This window comes from Trachypithecus francoisi, unplaced genomic scaffold (genome assembly GCF_009764315.1).
Source record: "Trachypithecus francoisi isolate TF-2019V2 unplaced genomic scaffold, Tfra_2.0 Contig00602, whole genome shotgun sequence".
NCBI lineage: Eukaryota > Metazoa > Chordata > Mammalia > Primates > Cercopithecidae > Trachypithecus > Trachypithecus francoisi.
This window is the reverse complement of record NW_022680760.1, coordinates 46,008-67,346: the sequence shown is the minus strand read 5'-3', so window position 1 is coordinate 67,346 and position 21,339 is coordinate 46,008. Positions and strand designations below refer to the sequence as shown.

General features: G+C 40.5%; 1 protein-coding gene and 1 long non-coding RNA gene across 3 annotated transcripts; one reads left to right on the top strand and one right to left on the bottom strand.

The window, feature by feature from the left end:
* Positions 1–482: 482 nt before the first annotated feature.
* Positions 483–13,679, top strand: LOC117086946 (HLA class II histocompatibility antigen, DR beta 5 chain-like). 2 transcript variants are annotated; one of them, XM_033216636.1, is made up of 6 exons: positions 483–684; positions 8,684–8,953; positions 11,228–11,509; positions 12,212–12,322; positions 12,798–12,821; positions 13,125–13,679. In XM_033216636.1, exons 1-6 carry the CDS (start codon positions 585–587, stop codon positions 13,136–13,138), a joined length of 801 nt encoding a protein of 266 aa, XP_033072527.1. In that variant the 5' UTR covers positions 483–584; the 3' UTR covers positions 13,139–13,679. The 2 variants fall into 2 exon arrangements, with proteins under 2 accessions (XP_033072527.1, XP_033072536.1); XM_033216645.1 differs by lacking the exon at positions 12,212–12,322.
* Positions 9,518–17,871, bottom strand: LOC117086968. The gene is made up of 3 exons (XR_004438635.1): positions 17,860–17,871; positions 15,044–15,049; positions 9,518–9,604 (listed from the first exon to the last, which is right to left on the bottom strand). It is a non-coding gene; the product is annotated as an uncharacterized LOC117086968 (long non-coding RNA).
* Between the last annotated feature and the right edge of the window lie 3,468 nt (positions 17,872–21,339).

Sequence of the window (21,339 nt, the reverse complement as noted above, 5' to 3'; positions counted from 1 at the left end):
TTTTCCAGTATTGAAAGACCTGAAAGATCGCAGTGCCTTCATGTCAACTGTGAGACATGAAGTAATTTTCCCAAACCTACAACATTAAGATATGGTGCAATAAGGACCAGATTAAAAGTCTCCTGATTTGCAACCATGTTCCCTCCATCTCCTTTACTCCTAAACACACTCACACACTCACTCCTGCAAATACTTCTGTTGTCAAGTGGGAAATGAATGCTCTTACAAGGCTCAAACTTGTGAACACATCACTGACCAGCACAGAGCTGGCTAAAAATAGCGCCCCAGTTAAAGTGTTTTACACACAACTGCTTCAAATCTTTCAGGTACTAAATTAAAACAATCCTTTAAAGAAGGAAATTGTTTCAGAAGAGGACCTTCATACAGCATCTCTGACCAGCGACTGATGATGCTATTGAACTCAGATGCTGATTGGTTCTCCAACACGAGATTACCCAATCCAGGAGCAAGGAAATCAGTAAGTTCCTCCCTATAATTTGGAATATGGGTAGAAGGGGGTCATAGTTCTCCCTGAGTGAGACTTGTCTGCTCCTCTGGCCCCTGGTCCTGTCCTGTTCTCCAGCATGGTGTGTCTAAAGCTCCCTGGAGGGTCCTGCATGGCAGCTCTGATAGTGACACTGATGGTGCTGAGCTCCCCACTGGCTTTGGCTGGGGACACCCGACATAAGTGCACATTGTGGGTTCTGAGCTACTATGGGGTGGGGAAAATAGGGAGTTTTGTTAACATTGTCCCAGACCATGTCCCTTAAGAAACTGTGATGTTTTCTTCAGAGATTGCCCATCTTTATCATTGGATCCCAAATATTTCCACCACAAAAGGAGCTTGGCTACTTGCCATCTCCATGAGACTGTGTAAGGGGCCTCCATACAGGCCATTTCTTCTCACATCTCCACCAATATAACCTTCGCATCACATGTCCTCAGGGTCCTTAGAGGATTTAAAAATAAAGATGCTAAAATAAATTCCCCATACAGCACTTCCCTTTATTATGTTGACCTGTCAGACAAAAGGAGGTTTTTCCTGAAATTTTTGTGGGAGTCAGGGAATTCAAAGTGTCTCTCCTAGACAATCCTGTGTTATGCCTTTGACAGAACCTGTGATATTGGCCCCTCTTCCTCATATGTGAGGATGGACCCATTGGCCTCCCCATTATCTCCTTTCTTGTTTTTCTGAACTCCAATGTTCATAAAGCCTGTATCCCTGTAATGTGTGCAAGGTCTCTGACAGAAGTTATGCTTAGTGCTCTTTCTTTCTTATGGGGAAAAATCCTTGGAGCTGAAGCTGAGATCTTTAGTACTTTGAGTCATCCTACAGTTAAAGAGCATCTATGAGGTATTCTTTGATGCCTAAAGAACTTAAGGCATCCTCTAAAAACCTGGCCCAGGTTAGAGTTTATTATGAATCTTTTTTAACCTTTCTATACTATTTTCTCCTACATCTCCTACATGCTCTGACTAGACATGACAGGAAGAGATTCAACTAACATAAGGCAAATTATATGAAATTCAATTTTGGTAAGTCAAAAATTGTCAAATATCAGAAATTTGATAAGGTTCAAACTATATGCTCTGTGTGGGGTTAAGGAGAGAATGTGGACATTGTTCACATCTCATAGGGCTGAAAGTTAATGATCAAGTCTTGGGAACTCATTGTCTTACTGGTGTCTTGTCCTAAATTTCATAGGTTGACCCATCATGCCCTCAGCTTTCCTTAATTAGCCATGTCTGCTTACCTCTCCCTCCAGTTTCTTTCTATTTTTCCCCAGCTATGTTGTCATCATATCCAGATATCCCTAAAGCTTGCACAGACCCTTAGCACTAGGAGATCCAATGAAAGAGAGATTTTTTTTTGGGGGGGTGGGGGGTTGGGGGGGAAGCCTGTCACCCAGGCTGTAATGCAGTGATCCAATCTAGGCTCACTGCAACCCCTGCCTCCAACACTCGAGCGATCCTTCCTCCTCAGCCTCCAGAGTAACAGAGACTACAAGCCCAACTAATTTTGTGGAGATGAGATTTTTGCTGTTTTGCCCAGGGTGGTCTTAAACTCCTGGACTCAAGCAATCCTCCTGCCTTGCCCCCATGACGTGCTAGGATTATAGGCGTGAGCTGCCACGCCCAGGCCCGGTGAATTCATTGCCCAAGCAATGAATCTTAATTTAAAAATTTCCTTTTTCTTAAATCACTGTTTCTTTATCTGTGAATTCTTCTTCCAACTGGAAGGATGGGAAAGAAGAAGTTTGCCTGTATTTCTCACCGGGAGGAAAAGGGGTCTAGTGTGACATCAAAATGAAAGAGTGCTGGAGCTTGAGCCCCTTCTGGCTTTCCAGGATCCACACAGTGATCAGTTCCCGTAGCCTGGTTTATTCATGGAAACCACACTTATTTTTCTCAGCAGCTACTGTGTACTGGGCTCCCTTCTAGGTTCAAATCATTCTATTTGAGTGAAATAGAAAGGGTCCCTACTCTCATGGAAGTCACACAACAGCAGAGGAAATAGACATTAACGCAATAAGCATTTAACAAACAAGAAAATTTCAGAGAGTCACAGTGCACTGAAGAAAAGACATCAGGTTTGTAGAAAAGAGAGACATGGATTCACCCAACTTTAGTTCATATATGTAGAGAGCTCTACTTGAGAAAGTGACATCCAGTTGAGACAACAAAATAAGTAGACAGTCATGTGAAGATCTAAGGGCGAAAGTTCCAGGGAGACAGAATTGCAAGGGAAGCCTGGTGTGGGAAATTATGTGCGGGGACAGAAAGAAGGCAAGAGGGACTGAAGTGAGCAAGCAAGGAAACGCAGTGGCAGAAGATGACGTAGGATGCAGAGAGGAAGTCAGGAATCTCATCATATTAGGCTCTGATGTCCATGGTAAGAAATTGAATTTTATTTTATTTAGTTAATTTATATATTTAATCTTATTTGTTTTTGAGAGGGAGGTTCATTCTTGTTGCCCAGGCTGGAGTGCAATGGCATGGTCTCAGCTCACTGCAACCTCTGCCTCCCGGGTTCAAGTGATTCTCCTGCCTCAGTCTCCCAAGTAGCTGGGATTACAGGTACCCACCACCATGCCCAGCTAATTTTTTTTTTTTTTTTTTGTATTTTTAGTAGAGACAGAGTTTCATCATGTTGGCCAGGCTGGTCTTCAACTCCCGACCTCAGGTAATCTGCCCATCTGAGACTCCCAAAGTGCCTGGATTACAGGCGTGAGCCACTGTGCATGGCCTCAATTTTATTTAAATAGATATGGGAAGTTCCTGGATGGTTACAAGGAGAGTCAATTTATATTCTTTTTTTTTCTTTTTTTTTTTTTTTTTTCTTTTCTTTTTTTTTTTTTTGAGATGTAGTCTTGCTCTGTCACCAGGCTGGAGTGCAGTGGCACAATCTCGGCTCACTGCAACTTCTGCCTTCTGGGTTCAAGTGATTCTCCTGCCTCAGCCTCCCAAGTAGCTGGGATTACAGGAGTGCACCACCACGCCCAGGTAATTTTGTATTTTTAGTAGAGACAGGGTTTCATCATGTTGGGCAAGATGGTCTTGATCTCTTGACCTCATGATCTGCCTGCTCAGCCTCCCAATGTGCTGGGATTACAGGCATGAGCCACTGTGCCCGGCCTATATTGAATTTTTAAAACTAATTCTAGCTACTCTGTGGGGATTGGATTGTTGGGGTTGACAAGTGGTTAGGAAGACTATTTAGGAGCACAGCAGGGAATTCTCCAGGGAAAACAGGCTGGTGGCTTCATGGAGTGCATTAGTGATAAAGACAGTGAAAAAGATAAAGTGGACAGAGTTGGCATGTATTTTTGCTTACCTTGTTAATGGGTTACTGTAAAGGGGGTGGAACAATCAAACTTATTCCTAAGGATTTTGTTTTGACCAATAAGTGGGTGGCGGTGTTGTTTATTGAGATAGGAACAATTATGGGAGGAAATGATTTGAAGTAGGTGGTTGGAAATAAAAGTTTTGTTTAAGTTTCAGATAATTTATTGACATTTGTGTGGAGCAATCAGAAGGTCAATGGCATTTAAGAGACTTATGGTGGGCCGGGCACGGTGGCTCACGGCTGAAATCCCAGCACTTTGGGAGGCCGAAGTGGGAGTATCACAAGGTCAGGAGATCAAGACCATCCTGGCCAACACGGCAAAACTCCGTCTTTACTAAAAATACAAAAAATTAGCCGGGAGTGGTGGCAGGAGCCTGTAGTCCCAGCTACTTGGGAGGCTGAGGCAGGAGAATGGCGTGAACCTCAGAGATGGAGCTTGCATTGAGCCAAGATTGCACCACTGCACTCCAGCCTGGGTGACAGAGCAAGACTACATCTCAAAAAAAAAAAAGGAGACTCATGGTGAGGCCAGGGTTGGAGGTATTTATGTTGGCGGCATCAATACGTGTTCTATGTTAAATTCCAGGGAGTGGAAGAGGTACATAGGGAGATAGGTTGTCTGGAGAAAAAAGAAAAGGGCACAGGCCAGCAAAGGGGACTGAGAAAGACCCAGGGATGTTGGAAAATAAAACAAGATTACATCATATGTGTAAGTCAAGGAAAACAGACTTTTTTCCAAGGAGACGAGAGAGACCAATTGTGATGAGTACCACTAAGAGGAGGGGGAAGTGAGAATGTGAGAGAGGAGAAACTGCTAGGATTGGTGGAGTTGATATTTGCACTCAGTGGAGTATCCAGGTAGGAAAATGGATTAGACCCTTTGAAGAGCGAGTAGAAGTGAGGATGAGGTTAAGGTTGACTGTTTTGAGTAGTGAGCTTCAGGAAGGACTGTGCTCTGGGTTTAGGGAGCCAGCTGGATTGAAATGAAAAGGCTAAAGAGGCTGAAGAGAAGCAGGAGGACCTGTGAAGCAGAGATGCTCAGTCATGATTAGCAGGGAAATACTAGAGGGTCCCTGTGTGCAGTGGTGACTGCTCATGCAAAAGGTCACACAGCCAATATTTCACACAGCCGATATTTATTAGTGACTTTGAATATACCGGTTACTACTCCAGGTCACGAGAATGGAGTAATGAATAAAATGAATCCAGTCGCCATCAGTATATGCCATGTAGCATTTTGCAGTGACTGTGTACCAGGCCTATGAATTTCAGTATTCAATTTCAATAAGGATCCTGTTGTATCTGTGGTATTTAAAAACATATACATCTCTGGAATCTAAAATTGAAAGGTATAAGGAAAACCTAGTATCACAAATTTGGTGCTAGAAATCAGATTACAGTTTAAATCTGAGCATGTAGAGTGTCCATTTCTTCTATGTCAGCAGATGCCTTTTGTGTGAGATTTGTTCAGGTATACTGCTTTATTAGACATAAACCAGTGTTCCTGCCCTATGTTTTCAGAATGACAATTCTTTATGAAACTAATAGAAGAATGGAAGACAATTGCAAAATCATAATGAAGATAGTAATTGCTTTAGAATCATGGAATGGAAAAAATAATGTGAGCTCCAGTTATAGGGATCAGAAAATTAAAATGGGAATACATGTGAGTGTTTATATGTGATCACTGCTAAGAAGACTCATTATTAAATTTCATACTTACAAACAATCCTGTGAGGATTATTATAAAATACATTTGATAGATTACAAATAGGCTTATGGTTGGCAAAAATTGACCCATTTAAAAGAGGTCATATTTCAATTCATATTTTCAGATTCTAGAATATGAGAGTTTTTCTGTCATTAGTGAGTAGTGATTTGATTGTGTCTGAATTATTGACAAAATTTCTAATATTCATATGTACCAGGTTCTTTCTTAGAGTGGAGGCAGAGATGCAAGGGCTTCTAGTTCCAATGTATAGGAGGAACTTTCATTCATTTTGCATTTATCATTTTAAAAGTTCTATATGTCTATCATAGGCATGTGTTGAAGAACACGAGTAAGTATTAAATCATTCCTTCTTCTGAGGGTTGGCTAGCAAGTTGGGCTAGGGTTGTCAGATAACATACAGGTTCCTAGTTAAATCAGAATTTCAGATACACAACCATAATTTATTGGAAATCCAGATGTAGCTGGGCATCCTCTGGTTTTATTTGCCCAATCTGTCAACCTAGGTGGGACACATGGACATGGATTACAGTGCTAACCATGCAAGCCACAGTGACAGTGACTTGACAAATGTTTATTTTTTAAAGTTCTCTCTGTAAAGAAAGTGCATAGATAATTTAGGGATAAAAAGATAGACATCATTTGATCCAGGGTGCACACCTCTCTGCATCATTTCTAAAGGGCAAAGGGAGCTTTGTGAAGGTCTCTACACACAGTCTGGGGACATGCTTATGTTTTGTAAACCGTCAGTATGAGAATGTCATTTTCTTGGTTTCTCCCTTTCTGAGGGGACTTGACTACAAAACCAAGAGTTCTACCTCTGGCCAAGGCTGTTATTTGATGTCTGCTACTATTGTTGGGAGTAGGAGACTGAAAGACATGAGTAAGTTGGGACATTAAATGGGAACAAAATAGCTGTGGTTGTGATTCACTACCACATGTAATTAGTGGACCAGTGGCACAGAAATTAAGAAAGAAGACGATATGAAAGATAAATGATATGATTTGGTGATGGTTGGTAATGCAAGGAAATCAGTAAAACTTGGTTCTCAACAAGTTCATTTTCTGGAAAGATAGCACTGTATTGGGACCAGAATTCTATGAAACATTTGTTTTATATAGGACCAAGATATTCACAGATATTTTTCAATGTAATTCTCAGCTGCTCCATAACTACTAGTGGCTGGTTCAACACAGATTTTTTCAGATGGTTCACACCCGTGGTGCTTACCCAGGGATAGTTCACCACCCCTGCCCCCCCTCCCATCACCCTTGGGGAACCTGTGGCAATGTTTGAGCAATTTTTGGTTGTCACAACAGGGGTTTCTTCTGATATTTAATGAGTAGAAGACAGGGGCACTGCTAGAGAACCTACAATGTTCAGAACAGCCTCCGTCACCAATAAAGAATTATCTGGTCCAAAATGTCCGTAGTGCTGAGGCTGAGAGCACTGATTCACACTGTGCTCTTTCTGAAAATTCTAGACTCACATCTTTTATACCCTCAGCATCCAATTCAGTTTTTTATGGTTTATTTTTGCTTGTTCCATTATACAAAACTAGACAGTTGCATAAATTCAACCACTTTCTTGTTGAATCCATTTAGTCAATGCAAGTTTAATAGCTTCATATTTATTTTTTGCCTTATGCAATATTTTTCAACATTTTCATGAGTTGTTGATCAGCACTATCTCTATTAACTTTCAACAACTTGCCCTTATAAGTCACTCTGCAATTATTTTTCACTAACATGCCTGAGGGTTCTGTAGTGATTCTACATTTGATGTGATTCACAATGTAAAATGCTTTTATTTATTCATTTCACTTTTATCCAGAGGATTATTTTTCAGTTATTTTTGTCGGTTTTACATTTCAATCAAACATAAAGACAAAAACATCAAAAATATATAGTGTTTTACATATGTGTATATTTACACACATATATGTATGTATGTTTACATGTATTGAAACTGCAGAAGCTCATGTCACCAATAAGAGCTCTGAGACACTTTTGACCGCTTACTCTATCAGATGAAATTTGCCAAATGAGTTTTATGAACAAATTTCTTTTACCGAATATCTGAGCCTTGTGGATTTAGAAATGCAAAGGAAGGTTTGCGGACATTACGGGCATCATGGTTTTATTTTCCTTAAAATTCTTTGATACTTTCGTATTGTCTTTAGTATAAATCTCAAATCCTAACACCACCCAAGAGGCTTTTCAATGCCTGGTGTTTGTGATGTCTCCAGTCTAATCTTTTACCCTCCTCCCCTTCAGCCTCTCCGCTTTAGTGAACTTTGTTCTAGTTCTTGAAGAAGTTCATCAATTCAAGCTTTTGTACATGAGATTTCCTAAACCTGAAGTGTATCTCCCCCATTTTGTCCAAACAAACACACAGGCTCCACTCCGCCCCCTGGCTCACACCTGCTTAACCTGTCAAGTCCCATCTGAACTGTCACTCTTCAGAGGGCCCTTCTCTGGCACCCTCATGTAATTGAGGTCATCCTATTATTCTCTGTTCTAGAACTCCACACTTTCGACATTTCTCATTCCTGTCTAAGCTCTTGTGTGTTTGGTTTTTGGTCATCACTTTCACTGCTCTTAAGCTCCCCAGCGGAGTGGAGAGGTCTGTTTTCCCTCATTTGGATTCCTAGAGGCAGCTCAGGCCAGGCACAAGGTCATCACTAAGGAAGTGTTCACAGGGTGAATGCAGTGGGTGTTAAGGAACGGGTAAAGCCTGTGGGATGAAGGAAGGAGCAGAGAGTGTCTTTGGGATGGAGGCTCCCAGAAGGAGGCGGCGAGGGCTGAGGTGCTGGGCGGATCCTCCTCCAGCTCCTGCTTGGAGGTCTCCAGAACAGGCTGGAGGCAGGGAGGGGATCCCAAAAGCCTGGGGATCAGAGGGGGTTTTCCTGCTTGGTCCCCCTGGTCTCTGTCCGCCTCAGGAAGACGGAGGATGAGCCCCTGGGCTGCGCGTGGTCGGTTTGTGGTTGGGATCAGTCAAGGTTCCCAGTGCTGGCACCCCGCCCAGGTAGTCCCGGATGGCGGCGTCTCTGTCAGTGTCTTCACCGGAGGCCGCCCCTGTGACCGGATCGTTCCTGTCCCCACAGCACGTTTCTTGAAGCAGGATAAGTTTGAGTGTCATTTCTTCAACGGGACGGAGCGGGTGCGGTACCTGCACAGAGATATCTATAACCAGGAGGAGTACTTGCGCTACGACAGCGACGTGGGGGAGTACCGGGCGGTGACGGAGCTGGGGCGGCCTGACGCCGAGTACTGGAACAGCCAAAAGGACATCCTGGAGCAGAAGCGGGCCGCGGTGGACAACTTCTGCAGACACAACTACGGGGTTGGTGAGAGCTTCACAGTGCAGCGGCGAGGTGAGCGCGGCGGGGGCGGGGCCTGGTCCCTGTGAGCTGGGAATCTGAGTGTGTGTGTGTGTGTGTGTGTGTGTGTGTGTGAGAGAGAGAGAGAGGAGAGAGAGAGGAGAGAGAGAGAGCGAGAGCGAGAGCGAGAGAGAGAGAGAGAGAGAGAGCGCGCGCACCATCTGTGAGCATTTAGAATCCTCTCTATCCTGACCAAGGAGTTCTGAGGGCGCAGGCGTGTGTGTAGAGTGTGGATTTGTCTGTGTGGCTGTTGTGGGAGGAGAAGCAGGAGGGGGCTTCTTCTTATTCTTGGAGGCCTCTGTGTCTGTGGGAGGTGACAAGGGAGGTGGGTGCAGGGGTCTGGAGAGAGAGGAGACCTGATTGTCCTGGGTCTTCAGAGATGCAGGGAAGGGAAATGTAAGGGGTGTGTGGTTGGGGTGAAGTTTAGGGGAGGAGAGCTGAGGGGTATGGAAGGTTTGGGATAATGTGAGGAGGCCAGTTCCAGACTGTCCCTGGCACACACCCTTCATGTAATCTCTGAAATAAAAGTGTGTGGTGTTTGTTTGCAAAAGCATTAGATTAATTTCTAGGGGAATTGAGGAGACCTCTGAGGCACCTCTGAAGCTTCTTTAGGTCTAAATTTCTTGCTAGTTTTTTGTTTGTTTTCTTGGTGTGTATATTTTTACATAGTTGAAATGACCGTGAAACTAACTTTTTGATTAAAATTTTAACAGTTACTATTTTATTATAATGCTAATGGTTTTCTAGTAGTTACATATTATTCTTTTATGTGTAATAGTTGTGACACAACTCACCTCACTTTCCCTTTGTTGACCTTTATTATGACACTCACCAAAAGTTGAAAATGTATGTTTCTGGTTAATTTTTAATTTATATTTTTTATTTGTAATTCCTTTGAATTATTTTGACCTATTTATTGGCCAGTTACAATTACTGCTCTAAGAATTCCCTATCGTATTAGGCAGGTAATGGACAATGATGTACTGTCTAATATCTCGAGGGCTTAGTATTTTTCTCAGTGACTTTGTGGGTTTTTTGTACTGTAAGATTATTAACACTTTATTGATATTGATTCAGCATTTGCTCCAGTTTGTGGTATGTTGATTTTGAAAATTTTTTCCATGTTAAGAATTTGAACATTTTTATTTAATAAAATACATTGCAAAATTTTGATTAATGATTTACAATCCATCTTAAATCTACCATTTTGTGGTATTGTTGTCTCTAGGTTTCTCCTTACTTCTAAAAAAATTGCATTTATTGAGAGTCTGCTAGTGTCAGGGATTTTCCTGGGCATAAGCACCCCAAGTAACGAGTCCCAGATCCTGCCTTAATCCAAATGTCATTCTGGAAGGAAAAATCATTTCACAATGATAGGCCTAATAATAAATATGCTGTGTTGCACGGGAGATGCATTGATCAGCTAAATGTATATATAAGAACTTTCAAAACTAAAATGACATTCCTTAATCCTTCTCTCTGGTTCAGGACTCATGCTTTTCTAGGAACGTAAAAATTTGGAGAATCATTTCTGTCTTTCCCATCTTCCCAGGGGCAGAACCATTTCTGTGGTGTTCTAAGGTGTGAGTGCATGGCGGCAGTATTCCTAAAACTTCATACTCGGTTTCCTCATGTACCCAACTCTGTCCCTTTATCTATCCACATTGCTTTAAATCATACTTTTCTGTCACGGTGTACAAGGATGATAAATAGGTGCCAAGTGGAGCACCCAAGTGTGATGAGCCCTCTCACAGTGGAATGGAGTAAGAAATTTCTGACCTCATAAATTGAAGGCTATCCTTAGTCATTGTTTTATACATTTTACGTGCATTAATCCTCATATAACCCCAGAAGGTAAATTAGTATAATTGTCCTTCATTGTAGGTGACAAAGTTGAGACACAGAAGAATCGAAAAACTCTTCCAGGATCAGCCAGTAAAAGGCAGCCCTTGAATTTGAACCAGGCAACCTAGCTCAGATATCAGTTTTAATTACTATACTCTTTACTTTCAAAGATTTGTAAACAGTTTGACAATGCATGCCAATTTCAAGCTATGAAGAAACAAATATAATTTTTCACATCTCTCAAATCTAATGGGTCCTCACTATCAAGATTAAATTCCAGGCTGACACTATAAGGCCACATGGCCAGCTGTGCTGGAGGCCTGGTCAACGCCAGAGCCTGGGTTTACAGAGAAGTAGAAAAATAGCCAAACAAGGAGACACTCTGTCTTCCTGACTCATTCCCACTATGTTTTTTTCTCCTAGTCCAACCTAAAGTGACTGTGTATCCTTCAAAGACCCAGCCCCTACAGCACCACACCCTCCTGGTCTGCTCTGTGAACGGTTTCTATCCAGGCAGTATTGAAGTCAGGTGGTTCCGGAACGGTCAGGAAGAGAAGGCTGGGGTGGTGTCCACAGGCCTGATCCACAATGGAGACTGGACCTTCCAGACCCTGGTGATGCTGGAAACAGTTCCTCGGAGTGGAGAGGTTTACACCTGCCAAGTGGAGCACCCAAGCGTGATGAGCCCTCTCACAGTGGAATGGAGTGAGCAGCTTTCTGACTTCATAAATTTCTCACCCACCAAGAAGGGGACTGTACTAATCCCTGGCTGTCAGGTTTCTCCTCTCCCACATCCTATTTTCATTTGCTCCATGTTCTCATCTCCATTAGCACAGGTCACTGGGGGTAGCCCTGTAGGTGTTTCTAGAAACACCTGTACCTCCTGGAGAAGCAGTCTAGCCTGCCAGGCAGTAGAGGCTGTCCCTCTTTTGAACCTCCCCGCGATGTCACAGGTCAGGGTCACCCGCTCTCCCCAGGCTCCAGGCCCTGCCTCTGGGTCTGAGACTGAGTTTCTGGTGCTGTTGCTCTGAGTTTATTGGTTGTGATCTGGGAAGAGGAGAAGTATAGGGCCCTACCTGACATAAGGGAAGTCTGATCTCAGCTCTGCCTTTTATTAACTCTGTCACTCTAGACAAACTACTTAGCCTCATTGAGTCTCAGGCTTTCTGTGGATCAGATGTTGAACTTGTGCCTTACATCAAGGCTGTAATATTTGAATGAGTTTGATGTCTGAACCCTGTAACTGTTCAGTGTGATTTGAAATCCTATTTTTCTCCAGAAATGGCTGGTTATTTTAGTTCTTGTAGGGCAGCCTTCTTCCCCATTTTCAAAGCTCTGAATCTTAGGGTCTCAATTAAAGAGGTTCAATTTGGAATTAAAATCACTAAAGCTGGCTTCCTCTCTCAGGAGCACAGTCTGAATCCACACAGAGCAAGATGCTGAGTGGAGTCGGGGGCTTTGTGCTGGGCCTGCTCTTCCTTGGGGCTGGACTGTTCATCTACTTCAGGAATCAGAAAGGTGAGGAGCCTTTGGGAGCTAAGTCTCTCCACAGGCTTTTCTGGAGGAGGAAATAAGGTTTTGCTGAGGTTAGTTCTCAGTATATGAGTGGCCCTGGATAAAGCCTTTCTTTCCACAAATGACCTCCAATGTCCTGATAATCCAGAAATCATCAGTGCATGGTTACTATGTCAAAGCATACTAGCTTGTGGCCTGCAGAGGCAAGAGGAAGGTTAACTAGTTAAGGGTCCTTTGGTTTGAGATCCTGGAGCAAATTAGGAGGAGCCACTAGGGCTAAAGTGATTACATTGGATCCTGTGACAGACATGTCACGCTTCATGGGTCACATGGTCTGTTTCCGCTCCTCTCTGCCCTGGTTGGTGTGGGTTGTGGTGTTAGAGAATCTCAGCTGGGAGATCTGGGACTGGGACATTGTGATGGAGGACAGATTTGCTTCCATATCTTTTAAGTGTGTACCTTTTTCTCTTTTTCCCAGGACACGCTGGACTTCAACCAACAGGTAATACCTTTTAATCCTCTTTTAGAAATAGATTCGGTTTCCTAAAATGATGCTGGAGGTGATAAGCCATGGGACAGAAATAGTAGGAAAGACTTTGGATCTAAATTCCTGATCAGGCAATTTACACAAAACTCCTCCTCTCCGCTTAGAAAAGGCCTGTGCTCTGCAGGAGTATTGGCTTAGGGAGACTTAGGAACTTGTTTTTCTTCTTCCTGCAGTGCTCTCATCTGAGTCCTTCAAAGTGGGGAAAAGAAGCTGTTAGTAGAGCCAGGTCTGAAAACAACACTTCCTCTGTCTCTGCAGGACTCCTGAGCTGAAGTACCGATGACCACATTCAAGGAAAACCTTCTACCCCAGCTTTGCAGGATGGAAAGCTTTCCCGCTTGGCTCTTATTCTTCCACAAGGGAGAGCTTTCTCAGGACCTGGTTGCTACTGGTTCAGCAACTGCAGAAAATGTCCCCCCTGAGAAAATGTCCTCCTCAGCTCCTGCCCTTGGCCTGAAGTCCCAACATTGATGGCAGTGCCTCATCTTCAACTGTTGTGCTCCCCTTTACCTAACCCTATGGCCTCCTGTGCATCTGTACTCCCCTGTGTGCCACAAATGTATTACATTATTAAATTTTCTGAAACCTGGAGTTAAAAATCATCTGTTCCACATGGCTCCAAAGACAAAAAATAAAAAGAAATGAAAAAGGGAAGATTATTTCTCAATAGCATAATGGTTTTTATCTATATTTCATAAGTACATGAGTAATGCATATATTAAATAGCTTGATTTAGTCATTCCACACTATAGGCATATATCAAAACTGCATGCTCTACAACATAAATATACTATACAATTTTCACTTGTCAATAAAAGTAATCCTAACGTTGAAAAAGGCAGTGCATAAAAATTGAGAACAGACTATAACAACTGAAACAACTTGGCCAATATGAGATAGGAAGCCAGCCAGCAAGTCAATCAGAATTCTTTCTTAACCCATTCTACAATACCGTGTATCCATAACTAAATTAGCATATAATGTTTCATTCCAGACTTCAATAATACAATATTATCAAAGGATTTGTATGGATTTCAGAGAACACAAATTTAGAAGATGGAGGTTCTCCATTGTGTTCTATCTGAGAGTAAGTATCAAATATGTCAATCTAAAAGTACATAATCATTCCAAAGTTTATTTCAAAGTAATAATCATTTGAGCATAATTTCTCTACTGTCAGAGACAACTGTTATTTTATTTTCAATCAAATTCAATGTATATTTTATGCATATTTTGTTTTTAGCTATATTACATGTTACTTGTACATGCATAGCAGGTATGTACAAGTGCATAGAAATCCTGTAGACTATAAATCCTATAGGTATATAATAAGCTGACAATTATGTCTGGTCTGTTTGATCCCAGAGTTGCAATAAATAGGCTTTCTTCCCTAAGTTGAGGAAATGATTTGTCTCATTTTCTATGAGACTTGTGGTGTGGAATTCTAAGGTAGAATGAAAATCTGTGGGATGAATATTTATTTTATTTTATTTTATTTTGTTTTTATTATTATTTTTGAGACGTAGTCTCCGTCTTATCCTCCAGGCTGGAGTGTAGTGGCGTGATCTCGGCTCATTGCAACCTCCACCTCCCAGGTTCAAGAGATTCTCCTGCCTCAGCCTCCCTAGTAGCTGGCATTACAGGTGCCTGCCACCACGCCTGGCTAATTTTTGTATTTTTAGTAGAGATGGGTTTCACCATGTTGGCCAGGCTGGTCTCAAATTCCTGACTTCAGGTGATCCACCTGCCTTGGCTTCCCGAAGTGCTGGGATTACAGGCGTGAGCCACCGCACCCAGCCAAGATGAATATTTCAATGAAGATACCTTCTGCTGCTAAGAGCAGGAAATCACATCTAGTGGGCTTTTTTTTTTTCAATTTTTTTTTATTATACTTTAAGTTCTAGGGTACATGTGCACAACATGCAGGTTTGTTAATACATAGGCTTTTTTTTTTTTTTTAAACCCATTACCTCACATAGCCGATAGATCCAAGGCTGATTGTCTCCAGGGTTGCTCAACTCAGCTGGCCAGTAGCATCACCAGCGATCCTGGAACTTCATAGCTCATCTCTCTAACACACAGCACGTCAGCTTTCCTGCGATGGTCAGAGGACACTGCAGCAGCTTTAGGTCTCTTATTCTTTCACAGCAACTCCCAAGGCAGAAAAAGGATACTACTTTTTTCTGTGTGCCTTTATAAGGAGCAAATAAACTGTTTCCAGAATGTTCCCAGTACCCACTTTCTCACACATTGGAATGACCTGGGATCACACGGGCTCAGACAAGCCAGGATTCAATGGTAGAGTGGGCCTGATGCACATGGAAGAAAAGGAGCAAAATCACACATTTTAAAAGTAAAGAAATGGTGGATAGAGTAGGAGAGATTGATTTCAGGGTAGGGAAATGACAGATTGTGGTACCATTAGGTTGTTAGTATTTGTAGTTAAATTCCACATTAAGACCTATAGGCATCCTCGATTCAGGGTTTTGGGTCGTTTTATAATTATATATATATATGAAATATATATGTATATATATATGAAATACATATGTTTAATATATGAAATACATATGTATGAAATACATGTATAGAGAGAGAGAGAGAAAGAGAGAGTATGAAATGTCAGCCATTAATCTATTACAATAAAAAAAAAAGCAAGCAAAAAGGATTGTTTTTAGAACTCAAGTATGCTGACGTGTTATTTTATGAGATAAATACATTTTCCAGGGAAATTTTGAAAAAAAGGAGAGTAAGGAATGACTAGCTCTGTAAGATGGTAAAACATACTATACATTTATTTTTAAAAATGCGTTTTTTCTTTTTTTTTTTCTGCGATGGAGTCTCTCTCTCGTCACCAGGCTGGAGTGCAGTGGCCCAATCTCGGCTCACTGCAACCTCTGCCTCCCAGGTTCAAGTAATTCTCCTGCCTCACGCTCCCGAGTAGTGGGACTACAGGTGCGCACCACCACGTCCAGCTAAGTTTGTTGTTTTTAGTAGAGACGAGGTTCACCATACTGGCCAGAATGGTCTCAATCTCCTGACCTCGTGATCAAACCGCCTCAGCCTCTCAAAGGGCTGGGATTACAGGTGTAAGCCACCACACCTGGCCTAAAAATGCATTATTACTGATTCTCTTTTTCATTAAATATGCTAGTAAAACAGAGTCTAGAACTAGAAACAGAAAGAGTTGATATTTAGTTTCAGTTTTTGGTAAGCTCTATTCCAAACTCATTTTTTTTCACTAAGTGGATCCTGGTTGGATAAAAATTGAAACATAAAGAGAAAATATAAAATTAACAAGACATATGTTATATCTAATACTATCATCATCATTATAATTATGTTTGAAGACAAACAGACTTTCTAAACCCTTGTGTGTTCTGGTGGGAGGTATGATTTTACGAATACCTGGAAATTTGGCAATTTCTTTAAAAGTTGACATATATTTGCCACATGACCCCGCAATTTCACTCCTTGGAATCTATGTAAGAGACATAAAAACATGTCCTCACAAAGATATGTGTTCAAGTGTTCAGAATAGCCTTTGCCTTAGTTGGCCCAAACTGAAAACAATCCAAATATCCTGTAACTAGTAAATGGATAAACAAAATTCTACTACATCCGTAAAAAGCAATATCATTCAACAATAAAAGGGAACAAAAATAGGCTTATCTGGTAGGAGACATACCATGAACATGAGGGTAGTTTTCCCAAGGCAAGTTTCAACCCTTGCACTCTGGATGATGAGAGATCACTTAATGGGTGCAATGGCTGTGATTTGGGTGATGGACACTGTAGAACACTGGCTTCACCACTATGCAATCTATGCAGGTACCAAAACTACACTTGTACCTTATAAATTTACACAAATGAAAAAAGAGAAAATAAATGAAAAGAAACAAAATGATGATACATTCTACAAAACTTGTGAACTTCAATAATGTTAACTAAGTGAGGATATCTGAACACAAAAGATTACATGTTGTGTGATTTCATTTACTTGAAATATCTAGAAGAGGTAAATTTATAGACACAAAAAGCAGATCATTGGGTGCCTAGTGCTTGGGGTATTGATGGGAATTAATTATAAACAGAGAAATTTTGGACATGACAGAAATGTTCTAAAACTGGATTGTTGTGATAATTGCACAAATCCATTAATTTACTAAAATCATTACATTTTACATATACAAAGAGTGAATTTTGTAGTATGTAAATTATGCTTTAATAAACCTATTAAAATAATTCTTTTTTAAAATAAGACTTTGTAAGGAAGACAACATCCAAAAGACACAAATGAAAAAACATTTGAAGAAAATTACAGATTTTTTTGCATGAAGAAAATAACAAAATTAAAATAAGTATAATAAGCTCTGGAAAAATTTTGATCATATAGGGCAGACAATGGGCTAACTTTCTCAAGAAAAATATTAGCTAATCAATAAATAAATTAATGCAAATGCCACAGAAAAATGGGCAATGGATATAGACTGACTATTGAAGAGAAATTCCAAGAGGCAATAAATATAAATATTTGTTCAAACTCACCAATGAACCGAAAAATCCAAATGCAAACAGCAATGTAATAAACTATTTCTCCCCAGTTGGGGACCAGCCTCAACACCACCCATAGGGTACCTGAAGTCCAGTGGCAACAAAGGAATGAGAAGAGACAGGTTAAGAGTTCATAAAGGTGGGAGCCAGGGGGCCAGTTGCAAACTGGAGGCTACCAAAGGCTCAGAGTTCTGGTCTCCACACTATTATTGAGTACAATCACTTAGATCTAAGAAGCAGATGTTCAGGGCGAAACAGTGAAAGGGTGGCAGTGCATCATAGGGGTATGTATAGCAATAGAGGTTTAAATGAATTTCCTTTGTGCTCAAATAGCATTAACTTATCGGAGAGTAGTAGCTAGTAGGAGCGGGCTTAACTAGGAGCCTGCACGTCTGTCCACATTCCAATGCTTCAAAGGAGGGTCTTTCTCCTTGAACACAGTGTTTACAGATAAGAGAGCGGGTCTCACTCTGAGCATGGGAACATAATGGCAATTAGGAGACTTTTCTCCTCGGAGGCCTTTTGTGGCTTTCCACAACGTATTGTCCCACATTTTTATGGCCAGTTTATACAGGCACCCCACAAGTCCTTTTCCCAACACTCCCCTCTCCAAAATTGGCAGGTACAATAGTTTGTTTCAAAATCAAGGATTTAGAAGATTCTACAGGAATAGGTTCTCTCATATATTAGCATTGTGAGTGAATGGCAGTGTGGTAGTATCTATCAAAACTCAAAATGCAATTGTTACATGCTTGATGAAAACAACAAAAAATCCCATCTAAACATCTGTCTTAAGAAACAATCCTACATGAGCCCAAGGAGATATGGAATTGGTCATTTGTTGAGCCACAGTTTGGAAAACCAAAACATTTCCAAATTCTAAAAGAAAAACTGATGAATTTGTCTTGATTATAAAACTCGTGTACATCATAAAAACTATGCAGCATGTGAAGTGACAGCACACTGCAGGATGACATTTGGTGCTGTGTATGTGGCACTGTGAACATATATTGGTGTAAACCTATGAGTAGTTTGCATAATACAGTATTTCCATTCTAGGTTTTGACAGTCTCAGTAAATTTTTCCTTGTATGTCCATGATGACAAATAAAAAATGTTATCAGGAGAGAAAGAAAATTCTCAATATTTAGATAGAAGAAAGGTAAATTGTGGGATTGCCATAGAAAGCAATAATATATAGGGCTTTAAGTAAAATGTAGAACTATCAACATGGAGTGGAAAAAATCATAAACCATAATGCCAGTTAGGAGGTAGAAAATTGCAACAATTGTCATTTTACTGTAAGAACAAAAAAATACAGACTAAACTAAATGGATAAACTGGAAAATAATCTTACTTTTAAATTGTAATGAGCCATAGATAAAATAATATAAAAATTCCAAATTCCACTTAGGTGAGCAGGGACAAGTAAGTGTCCACTCTATTCTTTGGCCCATCTACTGAATCTCAACATGGGTAGAAGATTAAGCCTGCCTGAGAAAGGGAGATTATGACGGAGTGAGGACAAAGCAGCTGAGTTGTAAATAGCCCTGTGGGCTTGTGTGATGCATGACAATCTATAGAGGCCCCCTGAAAATCTATAGAGGCCCCCTGAATAATACATATCTACTTTACCCTGCCAGCTGATTCTCTTTCCAGAACTTTTCCTGACGTCATGCCAGTGGTGTGGGAACTAGGGAGGTAGATAGAAGACACAAAAACCTCTGTTTGTGCAAACAAAGATTAGGAATCAAAATAGGAACAATGCTTTCAACCACCTTGACTTAGTTGGCATTTATAATTGACATATAGACTGACAACATTTGACAACTACAAAAAAAAAATTTGACAACTACAGAATATTTATTTATTTACATTGCACAAAGATTATCCATGAAATAGACAAATACTATGACTATAAAACTAGTCTCAATTACTTTTACAAGAACAAAATCATACAGAGTATATTCTATGAACACAGTCTTATCAAATTACAAATGAGTAAGATGGACAAAATTGCCCAAATTTTTGGAATTAAAATAATACATTTCTAAATAATCTATGGCTTGTCAAAGAGGAAATCAGAAGGAAATTAGAAAATAATTCTAAATAAAATACTAAAATGAATTTTAAAAATTTTTGAGATGCAACCAAGGCAGTCCTTAAAGAAAAATATTTAGTTTTAAATGCCTGTATTATAAAAGGATAAACATGTAAAAATCAAAGATCTAAACTTTTAACTTAAGAATCAAAAGAAAGCAAATTTAACTTCAAAAAAGTAGAAGAAAAAAACAAAGAGGTGAAGAAATTGATAAAATTATTTTCTTGATTTTGTTTTCTATTTGTTTATGGTAGAGCATAATTGTGTTCATTCTGAGATTGCTAAGAAGAAATACCTGAAGCTAGGTAGTTCATAAAGAAAAGAGGTTTCCTTGGCTCAGGGTTTTGCAGGCTGTACAAGAGGTGGGGTCCTGGCAATTGCTTCTGGTGATGGTCTCAGGAAGCTAACAGTCATGGCAGAAGGAAAGGGGGGAGCCCGAGTATCACATGGTTTGAGCGGGAGTACACAGAAAGTGAGGAAGAGTTGCACTCCTTTAAACAAACAAATCTCCTGTGAACTGAGTCAGAACTCACTCATTATAGCTAGAATGGCACCAAACCAATGATTAAGGATCTGCCCCCAGACCAAACAACTTCTTAGCAGACCTCGCCTCCAACATTGGAGGTTACATTTCAAAATGAGATTTGGAGGGGACAAACATCCAAACTATATTAATAACATAATTGGTTTAATGTATACTGACGTTGTATCCAGCAACATTATTTAAATTTACTTATTAAATCTATGAGCTTGTCTATTATTTTTATTTTCTAAGTACCTGATTTTGTCAATAGCAAATAATGACCAACTTACTTGGATGCAATTATTATCTCTTTTATATATTTTTCTTGCCATTTTCATTGCCCAATTCCTCTGCTACTGCAGATATGGAGACAATTTTTTTTAGTGTTTATTATTTTATATTTTTTTTAATTATTATACTTTAGGGTCTAGGGTACACGTGCACAACATGCTGGTTTGATACATAGGTATACATGTGCCACGATGGTTTGCTGCACCCATCAACTCGTCATTTACATTAGGTATTTCTCCTAATGGTGTATCTCCCCCGGCCCCCCACCACTCAACAGGCCCTGGTGTGTGATGTTCCCCACCCTGTGTCCTAGTGTTCTCATTGTTCAATTCCCACCTATAAGTGGAATATGCAGTGTTGGGTTTTCTGTCCTTGTGATAGTTTGCTGAGAATGATGGTTCCAGCTGCATCCATGTCCCTACAAATGACATGAACTCATCCTTTTTTATGGCTACATAGTACTCCATGGTGTATATGTGCCACATTTTCTTAATCCAGTCTATCATTGATGGACATTTGGGTTAGTTCCAAGTCTTTGCTATTGTGAATAGTGCCACAATAAACATATGTGTGCATGTGTCTTTATAGTAGCATGATTTATAATCCTTTGGGTATATACCCAGTAATGGGATGGCTGGGTCAAATGGTATTTCTAGTTCTAGATCCTTATGGAATTGCCATACTGCCTTCCACAATGGTTTAACTAATTTACACTCTCACCAACAGTGTAAAAGCATTCCTATCTCTCCACATCCTCTCCAGCATCTGTTGTTTCCTGACTTTTTAATGATCACCATTCTAACTGGCGTGAGATGGTATCTCATTGTGGTTTTGATCTGCATTTCCCTGATGACCAGTGATGATGAGCACTTTTTCATGTGTTTGCTGGCTGCATAAATGTCTTCTTTTGAGAAGTGTCTGTTCATGTCCTTTGCCCATTTTTTGATGGGGTTTGTTGTTTGTTTTCTTGTAAATTTGTTTGAGTTCTTTGTAGATTCTGGATAT

What these genes read in the sequence shown, in the direction of transcription:
- LOC117086946 (XM_033216636.1), top strand. Translation starts at nt 585, where the DNA reads ATGGTGTGTCTAAAGCTCCCTGGAGGGTCCTGCATGGCAGCTCTGATA. An exon ending in CCCTCTCACAGTGGAATGGA is followed by an intron (nt 11,510 to 12,211) that starts GTGAGCAGCTTT and finishes TTCCTCTCTCAG; the next exon opens with GAGCACAGTCTGAATCCACA. An exon ending in CTACTTCAGGAATCAGAAAG is followed by an intron (nt 12,323 to 12,797) that starts GTGAGGAGCCTT and finishes TCTTTTTCCCAG; the next exon opens with GACACGCTGGACTTCAACCA.